Source organism: Amblyraja radiata, chromosome 9 (assembly GCF_010909765.2).
Source record: "Amblyraja radiata isolate CabotCenter1 chromosome 9, sAmbRad1.1.pri, whole genome shotgun sequence".
In the NCBI taxonomy this organism is placed as follows: Eukaryota; Metazoa; Chordata; class Chondrichthyes; order Rajiformes; family Rajidae; genus Amblyraja; species Amblyraja radiata.
In genome coordinates, this window is record NC_045964.1 from 72,848,104 (window position 1) to 72,865,358 (window position 17,255).

At 44.7% G+C, this 17,255-nt stretch overlaps 2 protein-coding genes across 4 annotated transcripts in view; both read right to left on the reverse strand.

Annotated features, from left to right (window-relative positions):
- otub2 (OTU deubiquitinase, ubiquitin aldehyde binding 2) overlaps positions 1 to 7,606 on the reverse strand; it is a 31,860-nt gene extending 24,254 nt beyond the window's left edge. The window contains exons 1-2 of one of the 3 annotated variants that reach the window (XM_033027725.1): positions 7,595 to 7,606; positions 490 to 646 (exon numbers count right to left, since the gene is read on the reverse strand). In XM_033027725.1, the coding sequence (XP_032883616.1) occupies positions 490 to 588 (99 nt within the window). In that variant the 5' untranslated portion in view covers positions 589 to 646; positions 7,595 to 7,606. Of the gene's footprint in view, positions 1 to 489; positions 681 to 7,594 lie in introns of those variants that run through there. The other 2 variants (XM_033027724.1, XM_033027726.1) reach the window with 2 other exon arrangements.
- An 8,225-nt stretch (positions 7,607 to 15,831) lies between these two features.
- Positions 15,832 to 17,255, reverse strand: part of ccdc197 (coiled-coil domain containing 197) — a 30,447-nt gene continuing 29,023 nt past the window's right edge. Inside the window, exon 9 of the mRNA XM_033027727.1 lies at positions 15,832 to 16,517. Coding sequence (XP_032883618.1) covers positions 16,311 to 16,517 — 207 coding nt within the window. The 3' untranslated portion in view covers positions 15,832 to 16,310. The remainder of the gene's footprint in view (positions 16,518 to 17,255) is intronic.

Sequence of the window (17,255 nt, forward strand, 5' to 3'; positions counted from 1 at the left end):
ATTCCTCCACCCCACCCCCTCCCCCCTCTATTCCTCCTTCTCTCCCCCCCCTCCCCCTCCTCTATTCCTCCACCCCACCCCCTCCCCCCTCTATCCCTCCCCCCTCCCTCCTCTATTCCTCCCCCCTTCCTCCTCTATTCCTCCACCCCCTCCCCCCTCTATTCCTCCACCCCACCCCCTCCCCCCTCTATTCCTCCTTCTCTCCCCCCCCTCCCCCTCCTCTATTCCTCCACCCCACCCCCTCCCCCCTCTATTCCTCCCCCCTCCCTCCTCTATTCCTCCCCCCTCCCTCCTCTATTCCTCCACCCCCTCCCCCCTCTATTCCTCCTTCTCTCCCCCCCCCTCCCCCTCCTCTATTCCTCCACCCCACCCCCTCCCTCCTCTATTCCTCCACCTCCCTCCTCTATTCCTTCCCCCTCCCCCCTCTGTTCCTCCTTCTCTCCCCCCCATATGTCATCGCGTCGGGTCAATGGAGAACTCTTGACTTACTGCACCGTCCATCGTGCCCCTCGAGGCGCCACCAGGCGGCCGGCCGGCCGGCTCGCGCTCCGGGCTGACAAGCGGCGCGTGCCCCGGGGACTGACACATCGCCCGCGAGCCTCACGGGTCGCTGAAGAGGCGCCACCGCCGCCACCAGCACCAGCTACTCGGCCGCTGCCGCCACCGCCGCCGCCGCAGGAAGTGACGATGCGAACAATTGACAATCGCAGCGACCAGGGCCTTGGCCCCCGGCCCCGCCAGCCAATCAGAGCAGCGTTGCCCGGGGTACCATCTGGGCCCGCTCACAGCGCGAGGTAGCCTGCCTGCCTCCCGGGGACCGGGGTCGTGGCAAAGCCTTGACACCGCTGGTTGCAAAGGCTGACGGCGCTGGTTGCAAAGCGCTTGTTGCAAAGGCTGACACCGCTGGTTGCAAAGCCTTGACACCGCTGGTTGCAAAGCGCTGGTTGCAAAGCGCTGGTTGCAAAGGCTGCCATCGTTCGTTGCAAAAGCTGCACCACTCGTTGCAAAAGCTGCGCCACTCGTTGCAAAAGCTGCGCCACTCGTTGCAAAAGCTGCGCCACTCGTTGCAAAGGCTGACACCGCTCGTTGCAAAGGCTGACAGCGCTCGTTGCAAAAGCTGCCAGCGTTCGTTGCAAAGTCTAGTACCGCTCATTGCAAGGCTGGCAGCGCTTCCAATGCAAGGAATGCTGTCGGTACGTTCCATTCATCCACTCCCAACAGAGAGCATCGCCTCTGAAGAAGGCTCTCGGCCCTAAACGTTGCCTATTTCCTTCGCTCCGTCGATGCTGCCCCACCCGCTGAGTTGCTCCATCATTTTTGTCTACCTACCATCGCCTCTTTTAAAATATGCAACAGTACAGCACAGGAACAGACCTTTCGGCCCACATTTAGTTTAGTTCATTGTCACAGAGAAGGTTCACCAGACTGATTCCTGGGATGTCAGGACTTTCATATGAAGAAAGACTGGATAGACTCGGCTTGTACTCGCTAGAATTTAGAAGATTGAGGGGGGATCTTATAGAAACTTACAAAATTCTTAAGGGGTTGGACAGGATAGATGCAGGAAGATTGTTCCCGATGTTGGGGAAGTCCAGAACAAGGGGTCACAGTTTAAGGATAAGGGGGAAATCTTTTAGGACCGAGATGAGGAAAACATTTTTCACACAGAGTGGTGAATCTCTGGAATTCTCTGCCACAGAGGTAGTTGAGGCCAGTTCATTGGCTATATTTAAGAGGGAGTTAGATGTGGCCCTTGAGGCTAAAGGAATCAGGGGGTATGGAGAGAAGGCAGGTACAGGATACTGAGTTGGATGATCAGCCATGATCATATTGAATGGCGGTGCAGGCTCGAAGGGCCAAATGGCCTACTCCTGCACCTATTGTCTATGTTTCTATGTCACGTGTACCGAGATACAGTGGAAAACTTTTTGTTGCGTGCTATCCAGTCAGCGGAAAGACAATACATGATTACAATCGAGCCATTCAGAGTTTAGGAAGGAATTGCAGAAGCTGGTTTACACGGAAGATAGACACAAAATGCTGGAGTAACACTGGGACAGGCAGCACCTCTGGAGAGAAGGAATGGGTGATGTTTCGGTTTGAGACCCTTCAGACAGAGTCGGGAGGGGGAGACGATAGATATTGAAGGGTAAGGTGTGAGAATGACAGATCGAAGCAGACGATGATTAAGGAAATGTAGAATGGTTCATTGTTAGCTGAGGGGAAGATGACAACGAGGCATACAAACAGTAAAATTAATCAGGACAGTGAAACTAATCAGAGAACTAGGGTGGGGGAGGGATGGAGAGAGAGATACATCAATATAGGGGGGTTGCACGTAAGGTCACAGGGTCATAAGGCTTGACGCACGGAGCCGCTCAATCCATCTGGAGGACATCCGTATCCTCTGGTATATGTTATTAATGCAAGAAACGTGTACTTTCCTACCTGTTAAAAACCACCAAAATGTTGAATTTTTGCGCTGAAAAAAATTGTGGAAGTCGGGGTAAGTGTGAGAGACATGTAGCCAACTTCAGAATTCCAAAAGTGAAGCGAAATGAAGGTAAAGAGAAGCGAGGGCTGAAGGGACAACAGCAGCTAAAGTGCTTGGTGAACATTGGCTGTGCAGATATCGGAATTGAAAATATTGGGAATTATCGCGTTTTCTCACTGCATTTTATCAACAGTAAGGCATTATTTATGTTTTTTCTTGATTCCTTTGGCATCTAAAAAGTTTCAGAAGTGATAAATCTGGCTGTAAATTTTTCTTCAGATGCGTTTTCATTTTGTATGTAAAAACCCACTTGAGAACCATGGGCGATTTAAAAATTTTACAGCTAGATTTATCAATTCTGAAACTTTTTAGATGCCAAAGGAATCAAGAAAAAACACAAATAATGCCTTAGTTGATGAAATGCAGTGAGCAAACGGCCAATGTTCGCTAAGGTATGTTGTTGTCCCTTCAGCTCTAGCTTCTATCTACTGTCATTTCTCCTCACTTTTGGAATTCTGATGTATGCTAAATGTCTCACACGCTTATCCCGATTTCCATAATTATTTACAGCTCAAAAATTGACAATTTCAGCGGGTTTTAACGGGCCCGCTACGCTGGAAACAATGGTAAGTGCCTACCTGCAGTACATCGCGTGTAATCCATTTGGAGCAGCGTAGCAACAGTACGGGTCATGGGTCGTGACCCGACTGCCGTGAAACCTCCCTATACCGAGTGGGTGTAAGCTGCGCAAACGAAATGTGAGGGTTTGTTCCTCATTGCAAGGCTGGCAGTGCTTCCAATGCACCCTGTCCCGCTGAGCTTCTCTATCTTCAGTTTAAACCAGCATCTGCAGTTCCTTTCTACGCAAACAATTCTGTACGCTGGAGGAACTCAGCAGCATTTGTGTAAGAAAAGGAATTGTCAACATTACGTCAGGACTAAGAGTGGAGAGGGAGGAGAGGCAGTATAAAGAGGAGAGGGGGAGTGTGAGATAGGGACCAGTGAATCACTGGTGGACTGAGGAGGGATTAAGGAAGGCATGCATATTGAGTCAGGTAGTGGAGGTGGAGAGGATGGTAGGGGGGTGGAGTTGGAAGACAAGGACAGGTGAATGATAGATGGGGGAAATAATGGGTGGGAAAAGTCTCAAATAAACTAGAGGAAATCAGCAGGTCAAGCAGCATCTGTGAGGGGTAAGGAAGTGTCGATGTTTCAGATCTAAATCCTGCATCAAGACCAGGTGTTATTTCTGTTACAATAGCAATGTTTTACTCTCATGACTACGTGGTGGTTAAAAAGAGTTACTTTAACCAATATATAGAGAAACTTTAGCAGACATGGCTACAGTTATGAGATTATATATTTTTTATAGTAATAGATTATACAGTAAAGTTGTAAACTGATTTTTCTGACAGAAATATGGTTTGCAAAGCATACCAAAAAATCAAAAGCCTCATTATAATACTTGTACGATTCTAAATTATGCATGCCTGTGGAATATACTCTAGTATGAGAAACATGCACACAATCAAAGGTTCATGAATGGAAAGAATACTTTTAATCTTAATGCGCAGATTGTCTGAAGTGTGACCCATTGAGGTTTTATTTAGCAGGTACATGAGAATAATACTCTTGACATTGTGGTTACAGTGAACTTTAGAAATCAACTCAAACAAATGTTTTATAGTTTTATCAGGAATTTTACCTATTGTTCCATTATGCATATCATAACTATAATTCCTGAGACAGCATGCTACATTCCTTAGGGAACTCATTTAAGGTCCTTCATTTACCCCCAGCTACTTTGCATCAAGAAAATAAATTTTCATCAATTGTAAAAAAAATTGCTTAGTTTTGGCATTATCCTTATAGCAATAAAACTCTGATCTTGGATGTGGATGTGGATATGTGTGTGTATGTGTGTATTTATTTGTTTGTGTGCGATCACATCTACTCGAAGAAACGACGAGCTAACGGGAAAATTTTTACATATTCCGGTAGAGATTTATCCCTGAAAATGTCATGCATTATTTCGCGAGTTATTTATGAAAATCTTCACAAATCTCAAATAACTTAGAAAATAAACGAGATGGTCGCGCTGATGACGTCATAATGGATCTGACTGCCTGCCTCTGCTCGCGCTGCGAGTGATGTCACCCCTGTTTTGTCTTCTGTACTTCTTGGCTTCTTAAACTTTACTTCTTTAAATTTGTCACTTAGCATTTTTAAACTGCTGCTCAGGTCGTGCTGCGCGCTCCGCTGGGCTCCTTGAAGTTCTAGAACAAGGCGGCGGTGGCCGACATCGTCGCGCGGACGCGGGTGAGGGTGCGGGGAAGCGCGATGGGAAGGTGGCCATGGCGGCCATTACTCCCTCTGGGACAGGCCGTCTATGGAGACCTGCGATTCCTCCATCGATCGCAGGGACTTGGGGAATCGTGACGCCTTTTCCTCGCTGGTGATCCCGATCCCACCTGGCGATCTCTGGCCGTCATGGGGGACGACCTCCTCTCCGTCTTCCCCGCCCGATCGTCTGTCGGGCGGGTGGGCTTCCCCTCGCGGAAGCCACGATCGGCCGGCCCTCCGCTGCTTTTGACCCTCCTCAGATCACTCCGGGCCTCACTTGGGTCCACGCCGGCCTCAGCCTGATGGGGAGGCTGCTGCTCTACGACCTGGGTAGGTGCTGCCCAACCCCCTCCCCCTCTACCCCCTTTCCTGGGCAGAGAAAGAGAGAGTGGGAGGGAGGGGGGGGGGGGGGGGGGTTGGAGAGGGGCGGCGGGAGGAGGGGAAAGGAGAGGGGGGAGGGTGGGCCTTGCTCAGGTACACACCCACCCGCAGCCTCGCTCGGGCCCGGCGCCTGGTGGGGAGGCTGCTGCTCTACAACCTGGGTAGGTGCTGCCTCTACCCTCTCCCTCTGTGTCCCTCCCTTTCTGCACTCCCCCCTCGCTCTCTGACCCCCCCCCCCCCCCTCTCTCTAGGGAGTGGTGAACATTGGGACCTATGGGTGAGTGGTGGAGTATTGCATCCCCCTGTGACGCCCCCACCTCTCAATCTCTACCTCCCTCCCTCTCCCTCTTCACCTCCCCCCCCCCCCCTCTAGCCGCGCCTGCACAGTTAAGGGTTATGCGTGTGTGTGCATAGGGCAGGGGATGGGGTAAAAGGAGCGAATGAATAATATTAATATATCAAGGGGGAGGTTAATGTGTGTGTGTGGGGGGTGGTTAGTGTGTGTGTGACACCGCTGGCCGCCTCTCCTCCCGCAACCGTGCATTGAGGGGACGGGACCCAAGGGTGAAGCCGCCGTAAATCTTTTCATTTTCCATAATACTGGAAGAATTAATTATTTAAATTCTTTAATACAGTGCCCTCCATAATGTTTTAAACAAAGACCCATAATTTATTTATTTGTCTCTGTACTCCACAATTTGAGATTTGTAATAGAAAAAAATCACGTGGTCAAAGTGCACATTGTCAGATTTTATTAAAGGCCATTTTTATACAATGTGGTTTCATCATGTAGATATTACAGCTGTGTTTATACATAGTTCCCCCATTTCAGGGCACCATAATGTTTGGGACACATGGCTTCACAGGAGTTTGTAATTGCTCAGGAGTGTTTAAATGCCTCCTTAATGCAGGTATAAGAGAGCTCTCAGCACCTAGTCTTTCCTCCAGTCTTTCTATCACCTTTGGAAACGTTTATTGCTGTTTATCAACATGAGGACCAAAGTTGTGCCAGTGAAAGTCAAAGAAGCCATTATGAGACTGAGAAACAAAAATAAAACTGCTAGAGACATCATCCAAACCTTAGGCTTACCAAAATCAACTGTTTGGAACATCATTAAGAAGAAAGAGAGCAATGGTGAGCTTACTAATCGCAAAGGGACTGGCAGGCCAAGGAAGACCTCCGCAGCTGATGACAGTAGAATTCTCTCTATAATAAAGAAAAATCCCCAAACACCTGTCCGACAGATCAGAAACCAGTGATGGAAATGAGGGGGTACGCAGGGGGACGGCGTTCCTACTTTTCAATTTCCAGTTTAGGTCCAATATCTGTACAAGAAGGGTCAGAGTTGTTAAATACGTTTTTTTTTTTTCAAATGACCATGGATAATCGTTACAACGAATCACGCTGCATTCGGCCATGAGATGAAAACGATTTGTTAACTACCACTGTTAGCACTTGTTAACAGCCAGTAGTTAGCACGTAGTTATACAATGTGTCATCAATACATCGATCCACATTCCTCAGTAAATGTAATTGTGTTTTGACCAAGTATTAATGACACCGCGTTCCTTTGAATAAAATTCATGGGGGAATTTAATAAACTCACTGTCATTGCTCCGGACCACGAGCACGGGCTTCTTCTGGTGTGCAGGTAGTCACGTTATTTTATTATTCCACGTTATTTTATTCTCTCGCTCTCTCTCCCTCTCCCTCTCTCGCTGTCCCTCTCTGTCTTTCGCTCTCTCCTTCCCTCCCTCCCATGCTGTGTCTGTCTGTCTTTCGCTCTCTCCTTCCCTCCCTCGCTCCCTCCCATGCTGTTTCTGTCTGTCTTTTGCTCTCTCCTTTCCTCCCTCTCTCGCTGTGCCTCTCTGTCTTTTGCTCTCTCCTTCCCTCCCTCTCTCGCTGTGCCTCTGTCTTTTGCTCTCTCCTTCCCTCCCTCTCTCGCTGTGTCTCTGTCTTTTGCTCTCTCCTTCCCTCCCTCTCTCGCTGTGCCTCTCTGTCTTTCGCTGGGGCAACTCAGCGGGTCAGGCAGCATCTCTGGAGAGAAGGAATAGGTGACGTTTTCGGTCGAGACCCTTCTTACAATACAATGCAATACAATACAATTTATTTGTCATTTGAACCTCATTGAGGTTCAAACAAAATGTTGTTTCTGCAGTCATACACACAAGAAAAAGAACCAAGACACAACACAATTTACACAAACATCCATCACAGCGCATCTCCTCCTCGCTGTGATGGAAGGCAAAGACTTATCACTCCCCATTCCCCTCCCGATGTCAGAGTCAAATTTCCCGGCGGGCGATGATAAGTGTCCCGCGGCCATTCAAAGCCGCGCTGGGCGATGTAAGGCCCCGCTCCTGGTCATCTTCAACCCCGCAACTCGGGCGGGAGAAGTCGCCGTTGCGGAAGCCCCGAAAAGCCGTCTCCCAGCAGGGACCCACGGGCTCCCGGTGTTACCGTCCACCAGAACTGCGGTGTTTTCAGTGTTTTCTTCGGACCCTCCATAGATCCAGCCTGACCTGCTGAGTTCTGCAGCACTTTATGTTTTGCTCTTAAAATAAATCCGTGGTCCTCTGAAGAAACAACATGATAGACCACTCTGGAATTGCAAGTTTTGCTGTACACTTCATACTGTAGAACATATCATAATACACCCCGAGTGATTTAATGGGGTTAGATTTTTTTTTAATCTGTTGTCTAGAATTAATCGATACCCACCCTATGTACCCAAATTTCCACCGACCCTGGTTGTGTGGCAATAAATTATATCTATCTATCTATCTATATCAGATTTAAATCGGAATTCCGATTTTTTTGTTTTCCTATTTGTCAATTTTTTGTGCCCGATTATTTGGTGGCCAATCAACCGCTGTCTCTAAGGGGGTTGCGTCCAATCACCGACGAGCTTCCCTTAAAACTCCCATCCAATCAACAAATCGGTCTCCTCCCGTCCAATCAGCCGCTGTCTCCAAGGGCATTTCTATTATCTGCCCCCAATAAGAAACTGCATTTTCAGATTAAGTGTTTCAGTTAAATTAGAATGGATGGGGAGAAAATTAAATAAGTAGTACCAATAGTTTTTTCCGGCCTAAATCATGAGTGGTGAATATTTTATTGTGGGTGGTTTCATTTAGCAAAACATTAGTGCCAGTCACAGGCTTGACCTCAGTGTAGGTGATGCTATAAGTGAAGTTGCAGGTTTGAATCATTTCAGATATTTTGTGATAAATTGTATTCTTTATATCATAAGTCTCCTAAGAATCAGGATGAGTTAACTGCATGTGCTGAGGCTCTTCACTGTCAACTGTTGACAATTGGTGGTGTTTTCAGTGTGAGAGGGGTTGCTTTGTCTTACCGAACTGTAAAGGCAATGTGGCGTCTTACAAAGCTATTTGGGAGCATTTTGGAAAAGCAAGGTGTGATGCTTCAAGATCTAGTGCAGACAGAGCAAAGTACGAGGGGCGGAGAAATGTATTAGAATCATCAGCTTTCGTAAATAATTTGGGCTTGTTGATGGACGGTTTGCTAGAGTTGTCTGAACTGTCACTTGAACTACAGAACCGAAATTGTACACTTAGTAAAGCACATGAGGAAATTAAACAAACTATCAAGGTTCTTGAATGTCAAATAGAGAAGCCAGGAAAATTTTATACTCAAATGGAGAAAGCACTTTGGAGCTTTCTGGAGCGCTAGTATGGGTGATGTGGGCTGAAGGGACTGGTTTCCAGAGGGCTAGTATGGACATTGTGGGTCAAATGGATTCTTGGGCTGGCGGCTCAGTCACTCAAGCCTGTTGTACTGGCAGCTCACTCACTCACGGCTGGTGGGCTGGCAGTTGACTCACGACTATTCCTTGAAATTCCATTTTAAGCAGGGTGCAAGGCCACCAAATTCAAGTGCAGTTTCATACCATTTCAAGCAGGGTGCAAGGCCACTAAAGACTCTCCCTCCTCCATCTTGCAGAGACTGAGCCACGCCCACACTTCTGGGTTTTATAGTCCCTCCCCCACTCCCACCAGAAGGGGCGTGGCCTTCATGGCGTGATTGACAGGAGAGAGAATCTCAATATTTTTTTAAACACTAATACCTCTTTTATTTTTCATCTGTCTCTCCAATGGACCAATTTTATCCCTCGTTATCCTTTTGCTATTAATATAGCTGTAGAAACCCTTTGGATTTACTTTCACCTTACTTGCCAAAGCAACCTCATATCTTCTTTTAGCTTTTCTAATTTCTTTATTAAGAATCTTTTTACATTCTTTATACTCCACAAGCACCTCATTTACTCCATGCTGCCTATAATTATTGTAGATCTCTCTCTTTTTCCAAACAAGATGTCCAATTTCCCTTGAAAACCATGGCTCTTTCCAATTTTTACTGTTTCCTTTCAACCGAACAAGAACATAAAGATTCTGTACTCTTAAAATTTCCCCTTTAAATGTCCTCCATTTCTCTTCTACTTCCTTCTCATAAAACAAAATGTCCCAGTTCACTCCTTTTAAATCATTTCGCATCTCATCAAAGTTAGCCTTTCTCCAATCAAAAATCTCAACCCTAGGTCCAGTTCTGACCCTCTCCATAATTATATTGAAACTAATGGTATTGTGATCACTGGACCCGAAGTGCTCCCCAACGCATACCTCCGCCACCTGTCCCGTCTCATTTCCTAACAGGAGGTCCAGCACTGCCCCTCCTCTAGTAGGTACCTCTATGTATTGCTGCAAAAAACTATCCTGCACACATTTTACAAACTCCAAACCATCCAGCCCATTTACAGAATGTGTTTCCCAGTCTATGTGTGGAAAGTTGAAATCTCCCACAGTCACTACCTTGTGCTTACTACTAATATCTGCTATCTCCTTACATATTTGCTCTTCCAATTCTCGATCCCCATTTGGCGGTCTATAATACACCCCTATAAGTGTTGCTACCTCTTTCCCATTTCTCAGTTCCACCCAAATAGCCTCCCTAGATGAGCCCTCTAATCTATCCTGCCAAAGCACTGCTGTAATATCTTCCCTGACTAGCAATGCAACACCTCCACCTCTTGCCCCTCCAATTCTATCACACCTGAAGCTACGAAATCCTGGAATATTTAGTTTCCAATCACAGCCCTCCTGCAATCATGTTTCACTGATCGCCACAACATCATACTTCCAGGTGTCTATCCAGACTCTAAGATCATCCACCTTTCTTAAAATGCTCCTAGCATTAAAATATGCACATTTAAGAAACCCCCTGCCTCTTATTCTCTGTTTATTTCCTTTTTCTTCTTTCTCCTCTTGTGTCCGAGTGCTTCCCTTTTCTGCTTCCTGCCTCCCATTCTGTCTACTAGCTTTCTCTATTTGAGTCCCTCGCCCCAACCATTCTAGTTTAAAGTCTCCCCAGTAGCCTTTGCAAATTTCCCCGCCAGGATATTGGTCCCCCTCGGGTTCAAGTGCAACCCATCCTTCCCCAAAAGAAGTCCCAATGATCCAGAAACTTGAATCCCTGCCCTCTGCACCAGTCTTTCAGCCACGCATTTATCCTCCACCTCGCTCCATTCCTACTCTCACTGTCAGTAATCCTGAGATTGTTACCTTTTTGGTCCTTTTCCTTACCTCTCCTCCCAACTCCCTAAATCCTCCCTTCAGGAATTCTTCCCTTTTTTTACCTATGTCATTGGTGAATCTCTGGAACTCCCTGCCACAGAGGGTAGTCGAGGCCAGTTCATTGGCTATATTTAAGAGGGAGTTAGATGTGGCCCTTGTGGCTAAGGGGATCAGAGGGTATGGAGAGAAGGCAGGTACGGGATACTGAGTTGGATGATCAGCCATGATCATATTGAATGGCGGTGCAGGCTCGAAGGGCCGAATGGCCTACTCCTGCACCTAATTTCTATGTTTCTATGTTTCTATGTACCTATATGTACCACGACCTCAGGCTCCTCTCCCTCTGATTTCAGGATATCTTGGACGCGTTGAGACACGTCCGAGACCTTGGCACCAGGGAGGCAGACCACCATCCTGTTCTCCCGACTGCGTCCACAGAATCGCCTATCCGACCCCCTAATAGAGTCCCCAATTACTATTGCCCTCTTCTTTTTGTCCCTACCTTCAGGAGCAACAGGGCCGGTCTCTGTGCTGGAGGCCCGTCCGCTGTCGCAACCCCCCGGGCAGGCTGTCACCCCCATCCGTACTCAAACAGGAGTACTTATTTGCAAGGTGTACCGACATTGGAGTACTCACTCGTCCCTGCCTCTGCCCCTTGCTCGTGTCTCCTCGGTACCCCACAGCTCTGCCCTTGTCCCCCCTCCCCCTAGTCACAACAGAGAATGAGTCCCCCTAGTCCATACCTTCTATCCCATCAGCCGTCACATACGACACGTAATCCTCCGAAATGTCTGCCACCTCCACTGGGATCCCACCACGAGCCACAATGATCCCAAACATACAGCTAAAGCAACAAAGGAGATTTTCAAAGATAAAAAATGGTCAATTCTTGAGTGGCCAAGTAAATCACCCGATCTGAACCCAATTGAGCATGCCTTTTATATGCTGAAGGGAAAACTGAAGGGGACTAGCCCCCAAAACAAGCATAAGCTAAAGATGACTGCATTGCATCGCCAGAGAAGACACCCAGCAACTGGTGATGTCCATGAATTGCAGACTTCAAGCAGTCATTGCATGCAAAGGATATGCAACAAAATACCAAACATGACTACTTTACATGACATTGCTGTGTCCCAAACATTATGGTGCCCTAAAATGGGGGGACTATGTATAAATACCGCTGTAATTTCTACATGGTGCAACCAAAATGTATAAAAATGGCCTTTATTAATATCTGACAATGTGCACTTTAACCACATGTGATTTTTTTCTATTACAAATCTCAAATTGTGAAGTACAGAGACAAATGAATAAATGATAGGTCTTTGTCGCAAACATTATGGAGGGCACTGTATTTAACCTGGGTTAATATGTCAATGAGACAAGATAATGTAACTGTACATTTCAACTTAAACAGAAGGTAAATAATTCTGAAGATGAATTGATTATCTGAGATACTTTGCCAGAATTTGTAAGACTGAGAACTATTTGTATACTATTGTTTTAACTCAATTGCATTCATATTTTCTTTCTGTAATCTTTCTTGGCAAAATCGAGCATGTTTTACCGCCTGAGCTCGAGAATGTGAAATCAAATTATCTGAAAACAAATTTTATCGAAACGTTTGAGAAACATTTAGACAGGAACATAGATTTGATGGATTTAGAGGGATATGGGCCAAATGCAGACAGGTGGAACTAGTGTTGATCAGACATGTTGGTCGTTGTTGGCAAGTTGGGCTGAAGGGCCAGTTTCCACACTGACTCTCTCTCTCTTTCTCTCTCTCTATGTTTAGATGGATGTGGGCCAAACACAGGCAGGTGAGGCTAGTGTAGATGTGATATGTAGGTCAGTGTGGGCAAATTGGACCAAACGGCCTGTTTCCACACTGTACGACTCTAAATCCCCAGCATCTACAAGGATTAGGCTGTGGTAAACGTGGTCATTTAGGCTTACTAACTTGTATATGATTAGAAACATAAGTGTTATAATTTTTTCACTGATGAAAATAATCTCATTAAGCCAATGTTTGTTATTCATGAAATGAGCTGAAATCCAATTATAACATAACACTTTTCTATTTATAAATATTAATGACATGTGCAAGTAGCAAGTCGTACATCACTAGCAAGGCAGGACATCCGAGATGTCCTCATTCTTTAGGGAACGGGGGTTCACTTCCCCCAACATAGATGAGGCGGTCACTCGTGTCTCCTCGGTACCCCGCAGCTCTGCCCTTGTCCCCCCTCCCCCTAGTCACAACAGAGGCAGAGTCCCCCTAGTCCATACCTTCTATCCCATCAGCCGCCACATACGACACGTAATCCTCCGAAATGTCCACCACCTCCACTGGGATCCCACCACGAGCCACATTTACCGATCTACACCCCTTTCCAACTTCCACAGAGACCGTTCCCTCCGCAACTCCATGGTTAACTCATCCCTTCCCACGCGAAGGTTAGGCAGAGGTTCACTTGCACCTCCTCCAACCTCATCTACCGTATCCGTTGTTCAAGATGTGGACTCTTACACATCGGCGAGACCAAACATAGACTGGGCGATCGTTTCACGGAACACCTTCGCTCAGAACCGACCTGATCTCCCGGTTGCTAAACACTTTTATTCTCCTTCACATTCCCACACAGACCTTTCTGTCCTTGGTCTCTTCCATTGTCAGAGTGAGGCTAAACAAAATTGGAGGAACAGCATCTCATATTTATATTGGGCAGCTTACAGCCCAGTGATATGAATATTGATTTCTCCAACTTCAGGTAGCCCCGGCATTCCCTCTATTTCAAGCACTCCCCCACCAAAGTCGCACTAGCTTCTTGTTTTCACACAACAAACAGCTAGCAATGGCCTGTTTCCTTTATCATCTTTACTTTTTTGCATATCTTTCATTCATTGTTCTTTATCTCTCTACATCATCGTTTATATCTCTCGTTTCCCTTAACCCTAAACAGTCTGAAGAAGGGTCTCGACCCAAAGCGTCACCCATTCCTTCTCTCCAGAGATGCTGCCTGTCCTGCTGAGTTACTCCAGCTTTTTGCGTCTATCTTTAATTCACTGATAATCAGCCATAGTCTTGACCTGAAATTAAAATGTGTAAAAATGCCCAGAGCAAGAGTTCAAAGCTCCTATTTGTCAGGGACACAAAAGACTGCAGATGCTGGAATCTTGAGCTGAGCCGAACCAGCAGGTCCAGGAACAGCTTCTTCCCAGCGGCTGTCACTCTACTCAACAACGTACCTCGGTGACTGCCAATCACCCCCCCCCCCCCCCGGACACTTATTATCACTTATTATTATTTATTCAAATCATTTGCTATGTCGTTCTTCCAGGGAGATGCTAAATGCATTTCGTTGTCTCTGTACTGTACACTGACAATGACAATTAAAATTGAATCTGAATCTGAATCTGAAAATGTAAAACTGCCAGAGGAACTTGCAAGTCAGATAGCATCTGTGTGTCAGGAAATGAACAATCTTTCGGGTTTGAAAAGCGGTCCTAATTCATGATGTGTCAACTTCCGTTCATGAATGCTGCCTGACCTGCTGAGTTCCTCCAGCAGTTTGCTTATTAGTTAGCACAGTCTGAGCATCTGCTGCAGAAAGTCAGTTACAAGTAGATGGTGCTTTTTGTTTTTCCCTAATCAAAAAAAATCACCTTGAAAGTTTGTAGTTTGGATAGGAGCTAAAAATAAAGTAATTACCACCAAATATACAAAACATGGTTGCCAAGGTACTCGTACAAGCAGGTGTTAATCAAATGTCCCTTTGAGCTACTCTGCCATTCATGTTTGATTCGCTTCAGATCTGTTCAACATCTGTTCCATTTCTCCTTAGCCCATCATTCCCTCGATCATATGCAAGGACATTCAAAATTGTTCAAGAGTCAGGTCTCAAGTAAATGCCCTAGTAAACATCAAGTAAACTATAAGGCTGCAGCTAGGCAACTATAATTGCAAAATGTGACAGAGCAAATGGCAGTGGAAGCAGTATGAATGGTTGTCAAAGCCAATCTTATCATTAAATAACACAATAAATTAATCAAGCCCTTCTCAAAACTGCTTTCCTTTTGCAATGGTGTTGTGGAATGAAAATGATTGCTAATTTTAATTTAACTAATCTAATAAGATACCATACTGAGCTGTCCTAGATACTTATTAATGTGGGATCCCACAAGTTTTCTCTTTTTTTTTAAAATCCTGTTGCGACACCATTAACATCTTCTCACCAGGAACAGGCAATCTCCACAGAGCAGAAACTCCATGGTAAAATGTCATCATTCTTGTGCCTGTATTGCTTCAAGTTCACTCCTTCGTTATATTTGCTTCCTTTGTCTTACATTTTTGTTTCTTATTTCTTCCTTGTCCTCCAGTAGTTATATTTTCAGACCTGGCTCCCAAATTCTGCTTGGAGGATGAGTAAACAAAAGATAGACACAAAATGCTGGAGTAACTCAGCGGGACAGGCAGCATCTCTGGGTAGAAGGAATGGGTGACGTTTCGGGTCGAGAAGGGTCTTGAGATGCTGCCTGTCCTGCTTAGTTACTCCAGTATTTTGTGTCTATCTTCGGTTCCTTCCTACAGCACGAGTAAACAAAAGCTTTTTATTTGCATGAGACCCATTCATCTTTATCTAATGTAAAGGTGATTCCTTCCAATTGTTTGCTATATATTAGAAAAAATGTTATTTGCAAAAAAATGACTTCAAATAGCAGTTATATTATTTAGTAGTTAGAAAATAATATAGAGCTGTCCTGACCCACTATCTACCTCATTGGAGACCCTTGGACTATCATTTATCGAACTTTACTGGGCTTTAACTTGCACTAAACATGATTCCCTTTAAACTGCATCCATACACTGGGCGGTTTGATTGTAATCATGTATAGTACTTTCGGTGACTGGATCGCACGCAATAAAAAAGCTTTTCACTGTACCTCAGTGCACGTGACAATAATACATTAAGATAAAGAGCTAACAGCTCAACATGCAAATGTTTGCAATTTTGATATTGATTTTGAAGTAAAGTTTTATTTTTTGCTTTTCAATAGGATAAAGAGAAAAGTGGGGGGGATTGTATGTATCATCAGACTGGTTTTATCGTATCTTTGCCTTCAAATTATTTCTTCAAATACATGCAATTGTGAAACAAATAAGCTAACACAGAATTAAACATTACTTGCCTATTGTGTTCCAGTCATTAACATATTATCTAACAGTTATGTGGTAATCAAAGAACTATTATTGAAAAAACGTGTTACTGGAGCACTGGACCAAATTATTTAAATTATTTTTTGTGAAGAAGGAAGTTTTTTTATTATGCCAATCAACAATACTTCATTACTGACAATAATCAGATAAAGCATCTATATTTTACTCTGTATCTCTTTCCATTGTTAGTTGCTTCTTCCACTAATAGACACATCAACAGTCCTTACGGATCAATGGCATATATTGGATTCCCTTCTGAAACAAAAATATTTAAACTGCTCATCGTGCATTGGAGTTTGTTTGCTTTTTTCTATTCTTTTGTTGGGCTATTGTTTTGTTGGAATTTACAAGTAGAGTATTGGTCTGTGGTTTCATCCAGTTAGTTACTCCTGGTTTGTTCTGAATTTGGTCTGAGCTGCCAGTGATTGTTGTTGAATTTATGTGTACTGCCATTTGACTAATACTTTTCTTTTCCATGATGAATTCCTGTTAATAAGAACAAAATAAATCAGCTCCAACATACTAATTATACCTCTATACATTCAGGTAGTGTTCACTATTTTAGATTATTGCAAGACTTCATTTTGTAAAACTCAATTACACAAACCCAAATATATTTTGGTAGTTTCTGCACAGAACACACAGGCCCTAAACTCCAAAGCTTTAACTTGAATGTACCCGTTTCCTTTATCATCGTAACTTTTTTGCATATCTTTCATTCATTGTTCTTTATCTCTCTACATCATCGTCTATATCTCTCGTTTTCCTTTTCCCTAACAAGTCTGAAGAAGGGTCTCGACCCGAAACGTCACCCACTCCTTCTCTCCGGAGATGCTGCCTGTCCCATTGAGTTACTCCAGCTTTTTGTGTCTATCTTTAGTTATTTAGAAACATTACCTATGTGAATATTCATATATTCTACTCGGGGAAACTTGGTGAAAAACATGGATATATATTACACTCAACAAATAGGTTCAAATTGCTTGTGTGTGAACTACTGTTATGTTCAATAATAAATGATGACTGATATAAAGATAAGAATCTTCCTATCCTCCAATATTTAACAGTGCTTCTCTCCAATCCTTTGTGAATGTTACATAATAAACACTATGACATGTTAGGAAAATTTAGACGAAAGACAAATGTTTGGTCAAAGAGATGAATTTTAAGAGTGTCCTGAAGAAGGTAAAATGGGTGAAGGGAAGTGGATGAAAACACAGATCG